Source organism: Equus asinus, chromosome 3, assembly GCF_041296235.1.
Source record: "Equus asinus isolate D_3611 breed Donkey chromosome 3, EquAss-T2T_v2, whole genome shotgun sequence".
In the NCBI taxonomy this organism is placed as follows: domain Eukaryota; kingdom Metazoa; phylum Chordata; class Mammalia; order Perissodactyla; family Equidae; genus Equus; species Equus asinus.
In genome coordinates this window covers 3,283,611-3,301,450 of record NC_091792.1, presented here as the reverse complement: position 1 = coordinate 3,301,450, position 17,840 = coordinate 3,283,611, and the positions used below count along the sequence as shown (strand labels likewise).

Below are 17,840 nucleotides of genomic sequence, written 5' to 3'. Positions count from 1 at the left end.
TATTGTGTTGCACTCTGCTATTATGGTGTATCGTGCAATCATATTTCATTATAGACGTCTTGTGTCCACACAGAGTTCCTCCTGATATGATAGGATGGGGATAAGAGGTACTGTACAGAGTAAGCTTGGATCTTAAAAGCCTTAGATAACTTATTCATGTCTTAGCACAGCTTAAGAAAGAGAAGACGCTCCATATGTGGTGGGATTCAGATGATAGTTTTGTCACTTACCACCTTTGTGATCTTGGGCATCTTACCTAACTCCTTGGGCCTCAATGTCCTCATTTGTAATAATGGGGATAATAAAACATACCTTATAGTGGAGTTAACAGTGCATACCTCATAGGGTTTTAGTGAGGTTTAAATAGGTCATATATTTAAAGCACGATGGTGCCTGTCATGTGAGCACTATCTCAGGTGTTCTTGTTGTTACGGTTCATTGATTTGTGAAATATTTAACAGCTGCTTTGCATGTGTCTTTGTTCCAGGTGCTGGGGATGCAGTGGTAGAGACAGAAAAGGGTCCTGTTCTCATGGATAGTATGTTCTACCTGGGAGAGAGTTAATTAGAAAGCAAACAAATAAATGAATGAGATAGTTTTCCCTTTCTCCAGTTCCACCTTTTCTGAACAGTTTGTCCCTTGTACTGTTAGATGCCTTTCACAGAAGGCCAGCAGCCCGTTCTGGATTTTGGGGAAGACTGAGGTGGTGCAAAAATGAAAGAGGAATGCAGAAATGGAACACACAGCATATCAGAAGCCAAACCAGAGGATAGTGCAGTCGTGCGTTGCTTCATGACGGGATATGTTGTGACATGCGTTGTTAGGTGATTTCGTGGTTGTGCGAACATCATAGAGTGGACTGAAGGGGAACAAAATTTGCCACACCAAAATGTGTCTCTCTAACATGAGGATTATTTTAGGCTGATTATTTTTAAGAAATAAAAGACTCAGAAGTTTTTCTTGTTACCACCCCCTTAATTGCCTAAAAGAATTCAGATTAAAAAAACGTGTCTCAGGAAGCAAGCTGTCACCTTAGCATAACATGAACTAAATGGTGGACAGGGAGGAACCCAGAAAAGCCTGTTGGGCTCCCTTCTCTGTTCTTCCGTTTCTGTGTGGCCAAACACACACTTGTTTTCCAATCGTTTGCTCCTTTTCACCTACCTGTGAATTGCCTTCCTTCCCTTTGAAGTCCCTGACTCTCCCCACCCCCATCTTCTTTTGTCTTTAGCAGAGGATGGTATTTAAGGTGGTGGCTTTGGCTCTTTTGGCAAGTTATTCAGTTTTCCTGGGTTTCTCCCATGTATACATGTTAGTAAACTCTTGTTTGTTTTATTCCTGTTAATCTGTCTCATGTCAATTTAATTCTTAGACCAGACAGAAGAACCTAAAAGGGTAGGGGAAAAGCTCCTCCTCCCCATAGTACTTACACAGACCTGGCTGGTACAGCCTACTACACACCTAGGCTGTGTGGGACTCATCTTCTGGGAGCACCGTCATATACGTGGTCTGTCGTTGACTGAAATGTTGTTATGTGGTGCACGACTGTATGTTCTTCAGAGCATTGGCCTGGCTGTGTCAGGGGCAGACAGTGATTTCCCTACTCCAGAAGCGAGGGAGATGGTGCTGGAAAAATTGCCTACATAGGGAAAGCTGGATTTCTATCAAGACTGTACTCTGGATGTTGACTAACAACAGGAACAAGAATGACGGCACCGTCTAGGTTGGCATTGTCCAGTCCTGTAGCTACTAGCCACATGTAGCAACTTAAATTTAAAGTAAAAAAGTCTGTTCCTTAGTTGCACTAGCCACATCTCAAGTTGACATTGGCACGTGTAGCTAGGGGCCACTGTATTGGAAAGCGCAATATAAAGCATTTTCATCATCTCAGAAAGTTCTTTTGGACAGGGCAGGTCTAGATAGTAACTTGGGGATGGCTACCAACATTTTTTTCCTACTTATCTGTATATTTATTTATTCACGTATTTATTTTTACTTTCTTTTCAGAGCAAGGAAATTTCAGGAGATAGTGGCTACTTTGGAATCACGTTTTGGGCAGTTCTGCAGCCCTGGCTTCTTACAGAGGACCCGGCAATGTTAGCCTTTCTTTAGCATAGTTGCTTCTCTAAGTTTGACGTGTGAAATAAGCTTCTCCAGCCTGGCTCTGTGTTGAATTTTGAGGAGTAGTTCTCTGCTCCGGTGGTTCTCAACCAGGTAAAATTTTGCCACCCCCAGGGGGTGTTTGGCAATATCTGAAGACGTTTTTGGTTGTTACACTTGCATGAGTTGGAGGTGGTGCTTCTGACCTCTGTTGGGTAGAGGCCATCAAGGCTGTTGAACATCCCCCCATGCACAGGACAGCTCCCACAGCAGATTATCTGGTCCAAAAAGTCCTTAATGCTAAAGTTGAGAAAACCTCTGCTTTGCTTTGAGTAAGAAAAAGGGGGGAAAATTACTTAAGTCTGAAATGCAGAAGTAGTAATTTGCAATAAAATCCAATTGATAATAGCATTTTCTCTTCCACCAGCCTGGAAGTTACCATCCCTTGCTCTGAGATGGGTCACTTACCTGTAGCCTACCTGTCAATAAGACAGTAAAACCCCAATCCTGACTGTTTTGAAAGCAAATTACTAAGTAATTAGTTCAAATGAAGAGAACAGCATTTCTTTTTGGTATTTACCTGCGTGGTAACTATTTTTGTGGAATATCCTTTCCTAAGGACATTGTCCTTTACCAAATAAGTTTTAACTGAGTATAAATAGTGAAAATATTAGATGTTACTGATAGAAGTCCTGTTTCTGGCTTTAGATGAATGCAGCCATTGTTCAGGCTCCTTTCCCTATTCTTCTCTCTAGTTTTTTTGATGCTTGCATCCCTTCCCTATGTCTTTATCTTTCATATGTTTAATTGTGCAACTCAGGGTTTTCAGTGTATTCACAGAGTTGTACAACCATCACCAATATCTAATTTTAGAACATTTTCATCACCTCCAAAGAAAACCCTGTACCCCTTAGCAGTCATTCCCTGTCCCCCCAGCCCTTCCCCGTAACCAGTAATCTACTTTCTGTCTCTGGATTTCTTTATTCTAGACTTTCTTATAAATGGAATCTTATGGTGTGTGGCCTTTTGTGTCTGACTTCTTTCACTTAGCGTGATGTTTTCAGAGTTCATCCATGTCGTAGCAAGGATCAGTTCTTCATTTATGTAGTTGAATGGTATTCCGTTGTGTGCATAGACCACATGTTGTTCATTCGTCAGTTGGTGGACACTGGAGTTGTTTCTCCTCTTTGGCTGTTGTGAATAATGCTGCCATGAACATTCATGTACGAGTTTTTGTGTGCATTCTCACATGGTTTTAGTAGTTTATTTCAACCTCTGAGGTAGACATTAGTGTATTTTTGGCTGTCCGGTCTCTGAACCCCCTTCATATGTGTGGAGAATGCCCTGCTCTCATCATGGTGGGAGGCAGGGGTCTGTCACAGTGTAGTATTTTCTTTTTCTGTCTGTGGTTGGTGTCCTTCTCTGAAATATTTTGTTCTGTTTTGTCTCTAGTATCTGGAGGGGATCCACAATGACCAAATACTGAATGAACAGGAGTCCTTGACTCATTTCTGACATCTAGGAATCTCTTAGGTCTGGAGTTCCCACCTGGAGGTCCTCCAGGATCCTCCCTTCTGAAAATACTGATATTTTAAAAAAATCGATTAAATAGATATTTAAATATTATTTAATGTTTAAAACAGAATAGTTGGAGAGAAAAAAATGCCTCTGCATGGGGAGTGATGACCAGGAATGTGCGATCCTCACTTTTGCTGTTTGTCTTTGACTTGTTAATGTTCAAAAGACTAATTTCACTTATCAGTGACTGAGCTAAAGGTTTTAGTTATCCGTCAGTCTGCGAGTTAAGTTTGTAGAATGCACAGGAAATGCACATCACAGACATCAGACACCATGTGACAATAGCCTGGTAAAAGGAATGAGAGTCATTTAGTCCCACATGTAGAAAGGGAGTGAATTCTCTGGAAATGAGTTGTCCTGCTTCTGCTAGACAAGATTTCTAATTTCAGTCATCATTTCATTTGCAAGTCATACTTTGAAATAAATGCCTTGTATCTAACTTCTAGTGAGCACTGACTAGGAACAAGAAAGGAGGTTAGCACTGTGGAAAATACAAAGAACTACCTCCTAGGGCTTGACCGACCCTCCTAAGGAGGTCAAAACGTGTATGCACAAAAGACGTCTAAACATATCAAACAGTCCGTAGATATCAGACGAGTGCGCCGGGCAGTGAGTGTTCCGGGAACTGCCTGACTGTGTGTACAAAAGCCAGGTGACTGTTGCTGCAAACCACCCAGACTGTTAGGAAAGAAGCCGTGAGCCCAATTTCTCTGCCCTATGGATAGAAACTAGGCCACTGAAGGCTCTGAGACAGGACCGTGGAGTCGGAAGGAGACAAGCTGCTCTAGACCCTTGGTGAGTCACCCGTGTTGTGTTTTTCCCACAGGGTGATAGGAAGGATTTGGGCAGAGTGGGTGGACGAGGAAGGGGATGGAGGAGACTGCCTGCCGAGCGGCCTCTGCCCTCCGCCCGGTTCACCACACACCCACCACCTTGTGGTGCCAGAAGCCTTACAAAGCGCTCTGTGGTTTACTCTGAAAAGCTGGGAGGGAGGGGGACGTGGCAAATCTTTTTTAATATGAAAAATATCAAACATACATAAGCCTCCTTATTCTCAGATTGCCGTGTTTGCTACGAGAATCTTTTAAAATGTAGGTGGCAAGACACCCCAGGAGAGCATTCTTCTCTAGTGATTACAACGGGCGGTCTCTGCGCATGCTGTCTTCTCTCTCATCCATATCCTCAGCAGCTTATAGCTTGTCAAATAATTTCTGTACGTTCTACTCAATTTAGTAAGAAAAGCAGACGACATGTTATAGGCCCAACATGAATTTAAATTCATTAGATACGTGCTTCTTCTTGCCTGAAAGCAGAGTGACTTGGAAAGAGTCCCCAGACAAAATGAGCGAGTCAGACAGGTTCTGCAAGTGTCGTTGGGGAGCTTGTGCAGGGCCCTGCCCGCTGCTCCCCCTCCCCTTCCAGATTCCGAGGGGCAGGGGTGCGTCTCCCCTGTCCATGAGGAGGGTTGTGGGGGGAGAGGTGGGAAAAGAGATCCCAAACTCCAGGACCTTCTCCGGCAGACCAGTTTTAGAAAGGAGGACATGAGAGAGTTGAGACCTGGATGGAAATACGTTCTACGAAGTCCAGGCTATGTACCTACAGGGGTGTCTGTTCCCCATTTTGAAGACTGCTGGGCCAAACCACAGCCCTGGATGGATCGTCTCCGACATTCCGTGCCTCTGCCTGTGCCACTGACGTGGCTGCTGAAAATACGCTGTCATGGTGACTGGTCTTGCTTTAAATTCATGATGATGGACTTCAGACGAGTCCTTCAGGCTGTCCCCCGTCATTTTAGGTTTTCCTAGTCACTCTTCCACTTTTCTTTGCACTTGCTGGTCCCTCTGTCTGAGGGGTGCTTTCCCCGAGAGGTCATCAAAGGTCTTAAATGTCCTCTTTTTGGTGAAGCCTTCCCTGACCATCCTGTCCAGATTTTCAGCATCACTCCTCTGATGTTTCTTCACATTTTTTGCTTTATTTACTTTTTTCCCCTCTTTGATACTTATTCCTATCTAACTTATATAATTTACTTATTTATCTTGGTGGTACCCGTACCCCCCTATCTCTCCTGTTAGTCCACTGGTTCTCAAACTTGAACTTTTATCAGAATCCCTTGGGAGGTTTTAAAATACAGATTGTTTGGGCCCCAGCCCAGAGTTTCTGACCCAGTAGGCCTGGGCCAGGACCTCAGCATTTGCATTGCTGACGGTTCCCAGGAGACACTGAGGGGGCTGGTCAGGGGCCACACTCTGAGAACCTCTGCTCAAGGAGTGAGAACTCGATGAACTCGTGAGGACAGTGGCTGTTGTTGGTGTCGTTGGCTTCTGTTTCATCAGCACCTGGAAGAAGGTCAGGTGTGTCCTGTGCATTCAGTAAATATTTTTGAATGACTGATGAATAAAACTGTCTTGAAAAATAAGATTCATAGCACTATCATACACAAACACCCTATCAAAACAATGCTGACACATTTTATAAAGACATAACTTGTTGAAAAGAACCTAAATTTTTTTTCTCCATAGGAAGAGAGAATAGAGGCTATGTGATTCATTTTTTTTTCTTTAGAAAATAGCTTTGAGATATAATTTGCATACCATTCAATTCACCTGCTTAAAATGTACAGTTCACTGGTTTTTAGTATATTCACAGAGTTGTGCAACCATACCACAATCAGTTTTAGAGTATTTTGATCACCCCGAGAAAGAACCCTGTGCCTGTTAGCAGTCACTCTCCATTCCCCCTCAACCTCCTAGGCTGAGGCCACCACTAATCTCCTTTCTGTCTCTATAGAGTTCCTGTTCTGGGAGGTTCACATAATGGAATTACACTTAGCATAATGTTTTTGAGGCTCATCCATGTCGTAGCATGTATCAATACTTCGTTCCTTTTTATTGCCAAACCATATTCCATTGTGTTGATATACCATAAAACTTTTAAAATATCTTATCTATCTGATTATCACTTGATGGACAATTGAGTTTCCACTTTTTGGCTTTTATGAGTAATGCTGCCATGAACGTATATGTACAAGTTTTGTGTGGACATGTTTTCATTTCTTATGAGAGTGTGTTTAGGAGTGGAATTGTTTGGTCATATGGTAACTTTATATGTAATATTTTGCAAAACTGCTGTTTTGCAAAGTGGCTATGGTATTGTACCTTCCCACTAGCAAGAATGTGTGAGGATTCCAGTTCTCCTTATCCTCACCAGCACTTGTCTTTTTTGGTCTTGGTTTTTTGTGCTGAGGAAGATTTGCCCTGAGCTGACATCCATGCCAGTCTTTCTCTGTTTTCAGTATGTGGGCCGCCAGCCCAGCGTGGCCCTCATGGAGCTTGTCTGTATTTTTGATTCCAGCCATCCTCGTGGGTGTATAGTGGTATCTACCTGTGTTTTTTTTTTTTAAAGATTGGCACCTGAACTAGCAACTGTTGCCAGTCTTCTTTTTTTTTTTTCCCCTGCTTTTTCTCCCCAAATCCCCCTGGTACGTATTTGCATATTTTAGTTGTGGGTCCTTTTATCTGTGCTGTGTGGGACGCTGCCTCAGCATGGCCTAATGAGTGGTGCCATGTCCATGCCCAGGATCCAAACCGGTGAAATCCTGGGCCACCCAAGTGGGGCGCGTGAACTTAACCAGTCGGCCACGGGACCGGCCCACTACCTGTGGTTTTGATTTGCATTTCTCTGTGGCAAATGAGGTGGAACATCTTTTCATGTGTTTACTCATTGTTGGTATTTATTCTTTGGAGAAATGCCTGTTCAGATCCTTTGAGGCCTTTGTAATTTTATGTCCTTTTGTTTAAGAAGAAGAAAATTTGGGAGAACAACAGTTATGTTCACTTGTTTTGTGGAATAACCACAAATAATAACCAATACATTCCACTTTTTCACCATGCCTTTCATGATCCCAGCAGACACCTCTTCCACACAGGCGTCTGCTCGTATGCCAGCTTCTCAGAGGCCCGTCTTGACCGTCTTGTATAAGGGGCACTCAGCCCCCACCTCCCCTTCCAGTCTTCTCCTGTTTTATTTTCTATAGGGTACTGTCACTCTCTGACATTATAACTGAGTTTTGTTGGCTTGTCTCCCCAGTGGCATGTAAGCTCAGCGAGGGTGTGGACCCTGCTCTGTTCGCTTGGTGTACTAGTAGGGCCTCCGTAAATATTGGCTGAGTGAGTGAATGGTTGCATGAATGAATGAGTGAGAAGACTTGGACTCTGGAGTCCACCCCTCACTAGTTATGGGAAGTTGGGCAAGTATTTAACTTTTCTCAGGTTCGACGTCTTCATCTATAAAACCACAGTAGTAAGAGTTGCCGTGTCCCTGAGTGGCTGTGAGTGTCAAATTAATTGATGTATGTAAAGGACTAAACACTGTGCCAGATGCTCTGAAGAAAGAAAGACTGTTAGTTTTCATCTTTTTCCTTGCTTTTGGCATATTCCTTAGGATGATAATTGTATGTTTGCAGGGAATGTGTGTTTACCTTTTAAAGGACTCAGGTGAACCTGAATTTATTCTTTCTTTCTTTCTTTTTTTCCAGGGCATGCAGAGAGCGACTAATGTCACCTATCAAGCTCACCATGTCAGCAGGAACAAGAGGGGTCAGGTGGTGGGGACCAGAGGTGGCTTTCGTGGCTGCACAGTTTGGCTCACAGGTACAGTCAAGAGATAAACCAGTTTTTCAAAAGCGGTGTTTATAGACAGCCTTGAACTAGGAGTAAGCGTGTTTAGATTTTGAGTTCTGTTCTTCTATCTGGAGCATCATAACATGTAACTGATAAAGTTGCTTAATAATAACATATTTCCTTTTGGTAATTCCTTTTTGTTTATAGAACTGCTGGTAAAATAGAGAGGAAAAACCAGAGTGCATCTTAAAACTATCTTCTATTTGTTAACTCCATTGCCTTCTGTAAACATGTGTGTGGAGATAAGACCTGGATTCTGCATTCAAGAAGCTAATAATGAAACCATATGAAGAGAGAGAATGAGTGATAAAGAGTTCACATCATCGGTTTCCATCATTCAGCTTTTGCTTTCGCCTCTGATTGGTTCTTCTGTTGGTTTTCCCATGGCCTCTGTTTGGGCTTAGCCGTTAACAGGCCAGTGAGAGGGTAAACTGGTCCAGGTTTTGAGGTAGCTTTAAAAATGGTGGATCCGTTCACTTCTGTGAATTGTATTTAAAATTTTGATACATCTCACCAAATTGCTCACTAAAATGTTATAGTGTCTGTTTTTACTCTCCCACTAACAGTGTGGGAGAGGGTCCATTTTCCAATGTCTTTGTCGTCACTGGACATGACCAGTCCTTAAAATTTTGCTGATTGGCAAAAAGCAACATTCCATTTTCTGTTTTTTTAAATTACATTTTTCAGTTTTAGATAGGTCTGTCTGGTTTTGTATGAAAGAAGACAACACACTCACATCCTTTCCATCTCTTCGTTCTTAAGTTTAGATTGTTGAATTGTTACTTTCCTATCATCCAGGTTTGTACCAGTTATATTCTGTTCTCGAATCTTAAATTTCCATGATTGTTTGTATTTGACTTCTATGAGTGAAATTGGTTCAGTACTTACCAGTTCCCCATCACTTCCTTGATTATGCCAGGTCCACTCAGGAGCTCTTTATTTGAGTCAAGTTTTCATTGTATTTCATTGTTAAGTAGTTTTTATAAGATGGTCTTCCCTTGGGTTCTGAATTCCTAGAGTTTTTATGTCTGAGAGTGTCTGCCTAACTTTTCCAACAACTTGGCTGGGTAAAATATATATTCGGTTCATACTTTCTTTCTCTTGGAGTTCTTTAAACATTACCACATTGTCTTCTGGTATTAAATGGTGTTGTGAAGAAGTGTGAGACTAAGCTCACGTTTTTTCCCTTCTCTTTAGGAGCTTTCCTTTTTTCATCTGGATTCTTGAAGAATTCTTTCTTTTCCTGTATTTTCCTAGAATTTTGTCATTCTCCACTCAGGCCGTTTATCCACCTGCATTTGGTTTTAGGGGGTAGTGAGAGGGAGGGATCCATTTTCTTTCTTAACCATGTGGGTGATCAGTTGTCCCAGGAGCGTATATTGATGAGGGTATCCTTTTTCTCTGATTGCAATGCCAGCTGTCATAGATCAGTTTTCACTTATCTATGGATTTGTTTCTGGGCTCTCTGATCTGTTCCACCTGTATGCTTGGCTCTTATTCCTGTTATTGCCACACTGTTTTAATTACCCATTTTTATAGGTCTTGAAGTCCAGTGGAGTATGTCCTCTTACCTATTCTTCATCAGGAGTGTCTTGACTTTTAAAAAAAATTTTTGGCTCTTTGTCTATTGTATAAGTTTTTAATTGGTTTAACTAATTCCCCCAAAACCCTGCTGGGATTTGATTTGGGATTGCATTATATCTAAAGGTCGTTTTTGGGGAAAATTGACCTTTAGAATCTTGGATACTCCTTTTCTTTTTTTCTTTTCTTTTAAAGATTGGCACCTGAGCTAACATCTGTTGCCAGTCTTTTTTTTTGCTTTCCTTCTTCTTCCGAAAGGCCCCCGAGGATATAGTTCTATGTTCTAGTTGTGGGTCCTTCTAGTTGTGCTATGTGGGACGCCACCTCAGCATGGCCTGATGAGCGGTGCCATGTCCGCACACAGGATCCAAACCAGCCAAGCTCTGGGCCACCAAAGTGGAGTGTGCGAACTTAACCACTTGGCCACTGGGTCAGCCCCTGGGTACTCCTTTTGTTGAACATGGTATATTCCATTTATTTTACCACTGATGATGCTTATAAATACTGTTTATCCTATTTTTTCGTGCTTGCTTTATGGTCTAGTATGTAATCAGTTTCCATAGATGTGTGTTTGAAAACAGCGTGCGTTCCTGTAATGTGTGCAATATTCTGTGTGTGTTCGTTACATCCAGCTTGTTAATTATTTTGTCAAGTCTTCTGTAGCTTTCACTATTTTTTTGATGATGTTATTGGAAATGGAAGTCAAGATTTCTTGCAGTTCAGTAACCTAACAGGGACCTCTCAAGGTGTTGAGTGGTTTGTGTGCCATTTTCCTGCAATACGGTTTGCCTTTTCTCAGGTTTTATTTCAGATAAACTTTCTTCTTTTGTGTTTTCACATTAGTTGGTGTATTAGTTTTCCAGGGCTGCTGAAGCAAATCACCATAACGTGAATGGCTTCAAACAACAGAAATTTATTCCCTCACAGTTCTGGAGGTAGGAGTCTGAAATCTAGGTGTTGGCAGTTGGTCATTCTCTGCCCTAAGGGAGAAGCTGTTCCTGCCTGTCCAGGTGTCCCTTGGCTTGCAGACACCTCACTTATCTCCTCTGAGTCACACCAGCTTCTTTTCTCTGTGTCTTCACATGGTCTTCTTATAAGGACAGCGATCATTGGATTTAGGGCCCACCCTAATCCTGTATGACCTCATCTTAACCAATTAATTCAGAAAGACTATGTCCAAATAAGGTTACATTCTGAAGTTCCATATGGACATGAGTTTTTGGGGGCACGCTATTCAAGCCAGTACAGTTGTTTTCTCTCCTTCGGGTATGCTGTTTATTCTTATCTTAGTTTTGGGTTGTCTGTCTTGCATTATCTATTAATTTTCTCCAACTGCTTTAATTTCTTTGCGTTTTTGTCTATGGTCACTGTAACCATCTCAATGAAACCTATGTCAGTAGTTTAATTTTCAGCAGTGTCTATTTTTACACTGTTTCAAGTTAAATATATACGTAAAAATATATATAAATACACATGTATGTATAAACTGACACTTTTATTGTAATTTAGGTTGTCTTTGTTGTATAAAAAGTTTAGGGTTTCAGGGTTTTTTCTTCCTGATACTTGGTAGTATCAGTATTTATGACTGGTAGTTAAAAATAATAACAAAAAACCCCAGAACAACTTGCTCCTCCCCACCGTCTATCTCTGTTCCAGTTATTGCTGCTGTGTAACAGATTATCCAGAACCTAGTGGTGTCACAGCCGTTTTAGTCTGCTTCTCGTTTTGTAGATGAGCGCTGCGGGAGGGCTCAGCTGCGTAGTTGCACATGTGTCTTGCCTGGTCACGGTCGTGCTGGCACGGGCTGCTGTCCTCTGACGGCTCAGGTGGGCTGGCGTCCACTGTGACCTCCTGAGATGATGCTGCCTGTCTGCTGGGAGCTTAGCCAGCTGAGCCTGTGGACTGAAGAAGATCACACACACACACACAAGCCTGTGCACAGGAAGATCACACCTTCCTGAGCTCTTTAGCTTGGTGATCACAGTGTGTGTAGTAGCTAGCTTCTCCCACATGGAGCGTCCAAAGAGGCTGCACAGCCTCTTCTGGCCCAGCCTTGGAAGTCACACATCATCACTTTCACTACACTTTTGGCTACAGGCGAGTCCCGAGGCCAGCTCAGATTCAAGGGCAGGGAGTTAGACTCTCCCTCTTGATGTGACAGTGGCAGTGTCGCGTTGTAGAAGAGCTTGCAGGATGGCCAATTCCATTGTGACCATCTTTTGAAAATACAGTCTGCTATACTCATAGTAATGTAACTTTAATATGTAAAGCAACTAACGCTGTATTGATCCTCTGAACGTATCCTCTTTTTTTTTGTTTTGGTGAGGCAGATTGGTCTTCAGCTAACATCTCTTACTAATCTTCCTCTTTCTGCTGCAGGAAGATTGTCCCTGAGCTAACAGCTGTGCCAGTCTTCCTCTGTTTTATATGTGGGACACCACCACAGCATGGCTTGATGAGCAGTGTGTAGGTCTGCGCCCGGGATTTGAACACTTGAACCCTGGGCTGCTGAAGTGGAGTGTGTGAACTTAACCACTACGCCACTGGGCTCGCCCCTCATCATCTTTTCTAATTTTTTTCAGTAAGCCTTCCAGATTATGATAACTTCTTTCAAGAGCATCAGTACATTAGACTTCAGTATTTTGTCTGTTGCCTTGTAACTGCCTTAGTTATGAATTCTGTAATTACACCAGGGTGGCAGGTGTTAGTGCATAAATGTGCTCCATCCTTCTCCTTTACTTCTGGTTGTTCAGTGAGTCAGCATGGGTAGACGAAGGTGAGCTGAATGAGGACATTCTCTCAAGGTTGATTATGTTATAAAGTAGACTCCCAGGTACTTCCATCCTGGTGGTCTGTGAGAGGTGACGATCCTAGGGTATAGACTTAACTCTCTAAGATTTCCCTTACTTATGTCCTTTCTTTTTCTCCCCTTCCCATAAGTAATTTGGACATATAGCTTTGTTTTAAAATTGGCGTGCAGCTTTAGAATAGTGGTAACAAGAGGACAAAGTGAATATGTACCTAACCGTGTCCGATGTGAAAGTTGATTAAGCCTGTGAAGCTCGTCATAGTTTTCTAGGAAACCCTTGGGCATAGACAAGAGTTACTAAGAACATAAATGCTTTTTAAAACTATAGGTGTTTTTCTAGATAAGTGGTAAATCGTACAGAGAATTATCGGATAAGAATGTTGCTGAGAGACTGCTATGAATAATGAGTACCGTCAAGCCTGTGCTTACAGTTGCTCATTACTCAGTGGTGTCTGGAGTCTGATGGTCTGTCTGGTTTCAGGCTTGTCTGGAGCGGGGAAGACCACGGTGAGCATGGCCCTGGAGGAGTACTTGGTTTGCCATGGGATCCCATGCTACACTTTGGATGGGGACAACATTCGTCAAGGTCTCAATAAGAATCTTGGCTTTAGTCCTGAAGACAGAGAAGAGAATGTTCGCCGCATCGCAGAAGTTGCCAAACTGTTTGCAGACGCTGGCTTGGTGTGCATCACAAGTTTTATATCGCCTTATACTCAGGTGTGTGGCTCTGTGCCATTCTTTGCTCTTCTGCTTACGTTGGTTGAGAAGATGGCATCAGGCAAAGCAAATAGTTTAAACATTGACAGGTGCTTTGAGGCTAAATCCAAATTAAAATAATTAACCTACAACATTTTTGTGCTGCAACTTTCTGTGTAAATTCATTTTTGATAAAACCTATAAAAATCTGCTGCAAAGTGAACCAAAGTTATTGGCCTCTGGCCAATGGCTAAATTATTTCAAGCTTGACTTTTCAATTCAATAAACCTGTAGTAAATACTTGACATTTATCAGACACTAGAGAAAGTCTTAAGTTTCTTAGCACGTGTCCTGCTGTGGCTGCTTTGCTCACAATTCTAGGGCCTCATCTCTCATCACACCCTTCCTCTTGTTTTAGAGACTGTAGCAGGACTGATTCACTTTTTTCTGTTTCTCTGAAAAGGTTGCGTTTCTCACTGTGAGATTTTTGGACACCCCCCACCCCCCTCCGCCCCAGAAGGCGCTCTCTCCTTCCTCCTGTGCCTCTCTTCTCAGCACCAGCACCACTCTGCCTGGTCGTGCTTTGAGCCTCAGGTCAGGTATCTGACCTAGGTGCTAGGTCTCTCTCCTCCTGAGACCTTCCCTTCCTCCTTCAGCCTTCATTGGGTACCTGTCCTGGGTGCCCTTCTTAGTGTCCCTTAACACGTAGTTTTATTATAGTCACCACTTCGTTGATTGGTGATGTGAAGAGCAGCAGCAGCAGCAGTAGTAATAATAATAATAACAATGATAATAGCAACTAACATTTATGGAACACTTACAATTACCGGTAATTGTTTTCAAGTGCTCTTATCTGAACTAACTCCTGTAGTTCTCTCGACAAGGAAGGTAGAGGTGAGGAAACGGAGGTGTCAGTTACCCGAGGGCACACACTCCCTGGCAGAGCAAGGATTTGCATGCAGATGGGCTGTCGCTGGAGTCCATGCTCCTGCCCACCCCAGTTTGCTGCCTCTAAACCCCACCGGCTTGTTGAGGGCTGGGACTGTGTCATACTTATCTTTGTAATCTTAGTGTCAAGCCCTGTTCCTGGAACCCGATAGATAGTTAGTGTTTGTTAGTCAATAGCGTGGCCCCTTAGGAAGTCCAGACATCACACAGCAGGCCAGGTAGTGTAGAGGGTAAAGGCTGGGGCTCTGGAGGCAGACACAGTGGGCTGAAATCTCGGCCCTGCCAGTTCCCGTCAGACCTCGGCCAGTTCAGCTCACCCTCCAAGCTCAGGGAGCGCCTGCCTCATCGGGGTGCTCGGAGGACTAGTTAAGTCCTGCTTTCCGAGCTCTCAGCACAGCGCCTGTGTAGTAAGTATTCAGTAAATGTCATGAATAATAGCACAGTTCCAGTACTGTATCATGAACAAGTTTGGATGGTTACTTAGACGTTTTTAAAAACAAAACAAAATTCAAGCTGTAAGAGTTATAGATAAGTCTCAGATTGAGTGTTAATCGTACAGGTTGACTTAATTGAACCGTAGCAGGAGTTCCAAAAGGTTCTGTGAGGACTTGCTACTTTGTCCCTGAAATGGTGGGATCAGTGTCAACACATCAGTTTAAAGTGTATTGATAATGAATTGTATAAGCAGCATGAGAGTTATATAGAGTTCCTGAGTCCTTGGATATGAACAGTTTTCATAGTTATAAAATAGTGGTATTCTTGCACCTTCTGGGAATTGTTGCTATTGTTGGAAAAGGAGCAAGTTGGTAAGACCTGATTTGGAGAGCTGTCAGCTGAGACCTGGGTGTCTGAAAGTGTCTGCTGATCTGCTCTTTGGCCCCTGGTTTCCACAGTGTGGAGCAGCAGGATGATTGTTAATCTCATCTCTGAGAAAAAGAGGCTTGCACTCCACTTGGGGCATGTCAGAATCCACGACAAGAGGTGGATTGAACCATATAATGCAGGATGTGTGTAGTTTTCTATGTCACCACTGAAGTTGGGCATCTTCGTTCTAAAGGTAAGCCTGATAGTTCCTACCCTTAAGGGTTTGGTAGCTAGTCTGGTGGGAATGTAGAGATGTGAAGAGTTAACGGTGTCTGGAGGCAGGTTATTAGGTAAATGTATAGAAAAGGTGCTGTGAGGAGTCACAGAGGAGGTGCTGCTTGAAGGGCAGGGAGGGTGAGTCAGAGCATCCCAGGCAGACTGAGGAAGAAAGCTGTTTCGTGCAGGGGGCAGTGCGGTATTCGCAAAAGCATGGAAGTCAGGCTGAGGGAGCTTGGTCTCCTGGGGAACCGTAGGTAGTCTGGTATGACTGCTCTGCAGGGTGAGTGTGAGGGCAGGTGAAGCCAGAGTGGTTTGCAGAGGTCTGATGATGAGCTCTGGACTGCTCAGGATTTTGCCCCTCAGGCAGTTAACAGTTTGAGATCGTACTTGGAAATGGCATCATTGGGTTTGCATCTTAGTGAGGTCATCCTCGAAGCCTGGAATGAGCATGGCTGGAGGTGGGAGACTAGTTAGGAGGCTTTTGGAGTGGATTCCAGCAGCAGCAATGGGGTTAGAAAAGATGGACCTGTTTCAGGGCTCTTGAGCCTGTAGCATCTACAGGACGCTGTGCCTGGTTGATTGCTGCTTTTGAGGGGAAATGAAGGATGGTGCTTTCCAAATAGAAGGTGGTGTCACTGAGTTAGAAAATACAGGGTGGGAAGGGAGGAGATGAGTATTTCATTTAGGTGGGTTAAGTTTGAAGTGCTGGTGGAGTGAAGATGACACCTGGATCGTTGGAAAATTAGTTCTGGAGCTCAGGAAAGTAGAATTGAGATTCAGATTTAGGAATCATTGACTTTATTAGTTGACAGCTAGAAGTTGAGTATACAGAATGAGAAGAGAGCCCCTCATGGAAACTTAGAAACACCTTGATTTAAGAGGACAGTTGGGGTGATCATAGTTGCTCTGCCAGACGCTAAGGGTCAGAGCTCACGACGTGATTTCAGTATATCAGAATGAGATCTGTGACAGAGGTGCATAGTGGGTTCGCTGAGAACCCAGAGGAAGCAAGGGCCCTTGGTCAGCTGGGGGTGCATGGAAGGCTTCCTGGAGGATGTCACCGTGGAGCGCGCTGTGAGGGAGCATGTGGCTTTAGCTGGAAGAGAGCAGTGGAGTGTTTCTGGCAGGGGAGATGGCAAAGGTGTATGGTCCAGCCTTGTGGCCCAGGCAGGTCTTAATTATTAATGGAGCACCAAGTGCATGACTGAGAATGGCGGGGCCAGGTAAAGACGGCCCGGTCCTCACACTAAGGAGCCTGGATTTTACCCTGGTGATGGTGGGAAGTTTAGTGACACGGTCAGATTTGCATCTTCTGTCATCCTGGGGACAGTGTAGAGCAGGCCGTGGAGCAGATCAAATCTAGAAGCCGGCCGACTGATTAAAAGAGTGTTGCAGTTGTCCAGACAAGAGAAATGAGGTTGAACTAGGGAGTAGGGGAGAAGCACAAAGTGGGTTGGTGTAATATTTAGAGGAAAGTCTGAAGGACTTTGTGACAGAATGCATGTGGCAGGCAAAAGGAAGGAACCTGAACATTCTCGGGACTCTGGGTGGATAGCGTTGTCATTCTTGGATTTGGGCAGCGTAGGTGGGAATGCAAGCTTGGGAGAAGGAGATTGGATGTGGTTTTGCCATGTTGAGGGTGAGGTACCTGTGGGATAACCAGGTGGGTATCTTTAGGGACGTTGGAAATGTGTCTTTTATCAGGAGGGCAGGCTCAGGCTTCACTGTAGGTGTCTGTGCTGTAGTTTACGCCGTGAAGGCGGTTGGGAAAGGTACCCAAGGACTGCGTCCTCTGAGCAGTGGGCTCCTGGGAATGTGAGCAGCTCTAGTGTTTAAGGGGTGGGAGAAGTAGGAGGAGCCCAGGGGAGCCTGCACAGGAATGATCAGGATAGCCTTAGAGGAGTACGTGGGGTTGGTCCGGTGAAATGCACCAGCAAGTCCTGGTAATGTAAAGATCGAAAAGTGCCCGTGATTAAGAATTTTTGTATGATTTGCAAGTTCATTTGTTTTTAATGGATGAGAGTGACTTATACTTGTTTGTTGCCAGGGGAGAGGCCAGTGGAGAGGGATGAGGCTGAAGATCTCAGATGGAGTAGGGCTGATGGCTAGAGCAAGGTCCGTGAGAGGGCAGGGGTTTGGAGTCTGAAGGAGGAGCGACAGGAGGGAGGGAGAGAAGGGTTGTTGGGGATGTAGCTCCATTTCTAATATGGCAGAGAGGAGATTGAGGGCATTCATGCCCGGGGGTTATCTTTTTGAAATGGAGGTATGGTCACCTGGTAGGAGTGGAAGTAGGAATAGTTGTTAGAGATGCCACAGGAAAGGTGGCGAGGGCTCGCCTGAGCTGTGTGGGGATAGAACGGTGGAAG

General features: G+C 43.8%; 1 protein-coding gene across 2 annotated transcripts in view; it reads left to right on the top strand.

Annotated features, from left to right (window-relative positions):
- The window catches only part of PAPSS1 (3'-phosphoadenosine 5'-phosphosulfate synthase 1), a 90,594-nt gene that overhangs the window by 4,233 nt on the left and 68,521 nt on the right, over positions 1-17,840 (top strand). The window contains exons 1-3 of one of the 2 annotated variants that reach the window (XM_014839101.3): positions 4,343-4,473; positions 8,213-8,327; positions 13,229-13,464. In XM_014839101.3, the coding sequence (XP_014694587.1) occupies positions 8,216-8,327; positions 13,229-13,464 (348 nt within the window). In that variant the 5' untranslated portion in view covers positions 4,343-4,473; positions 8,213-8,215. Of the gene's footprint in view, positions 1-4,342; positions 4,474-8,212; positions 8,328-13,228; positions 13,465-17,840 lie in introns of those variants that run through there. The other variant, XM_014839100.3, reaches the window with a different exon arrangement.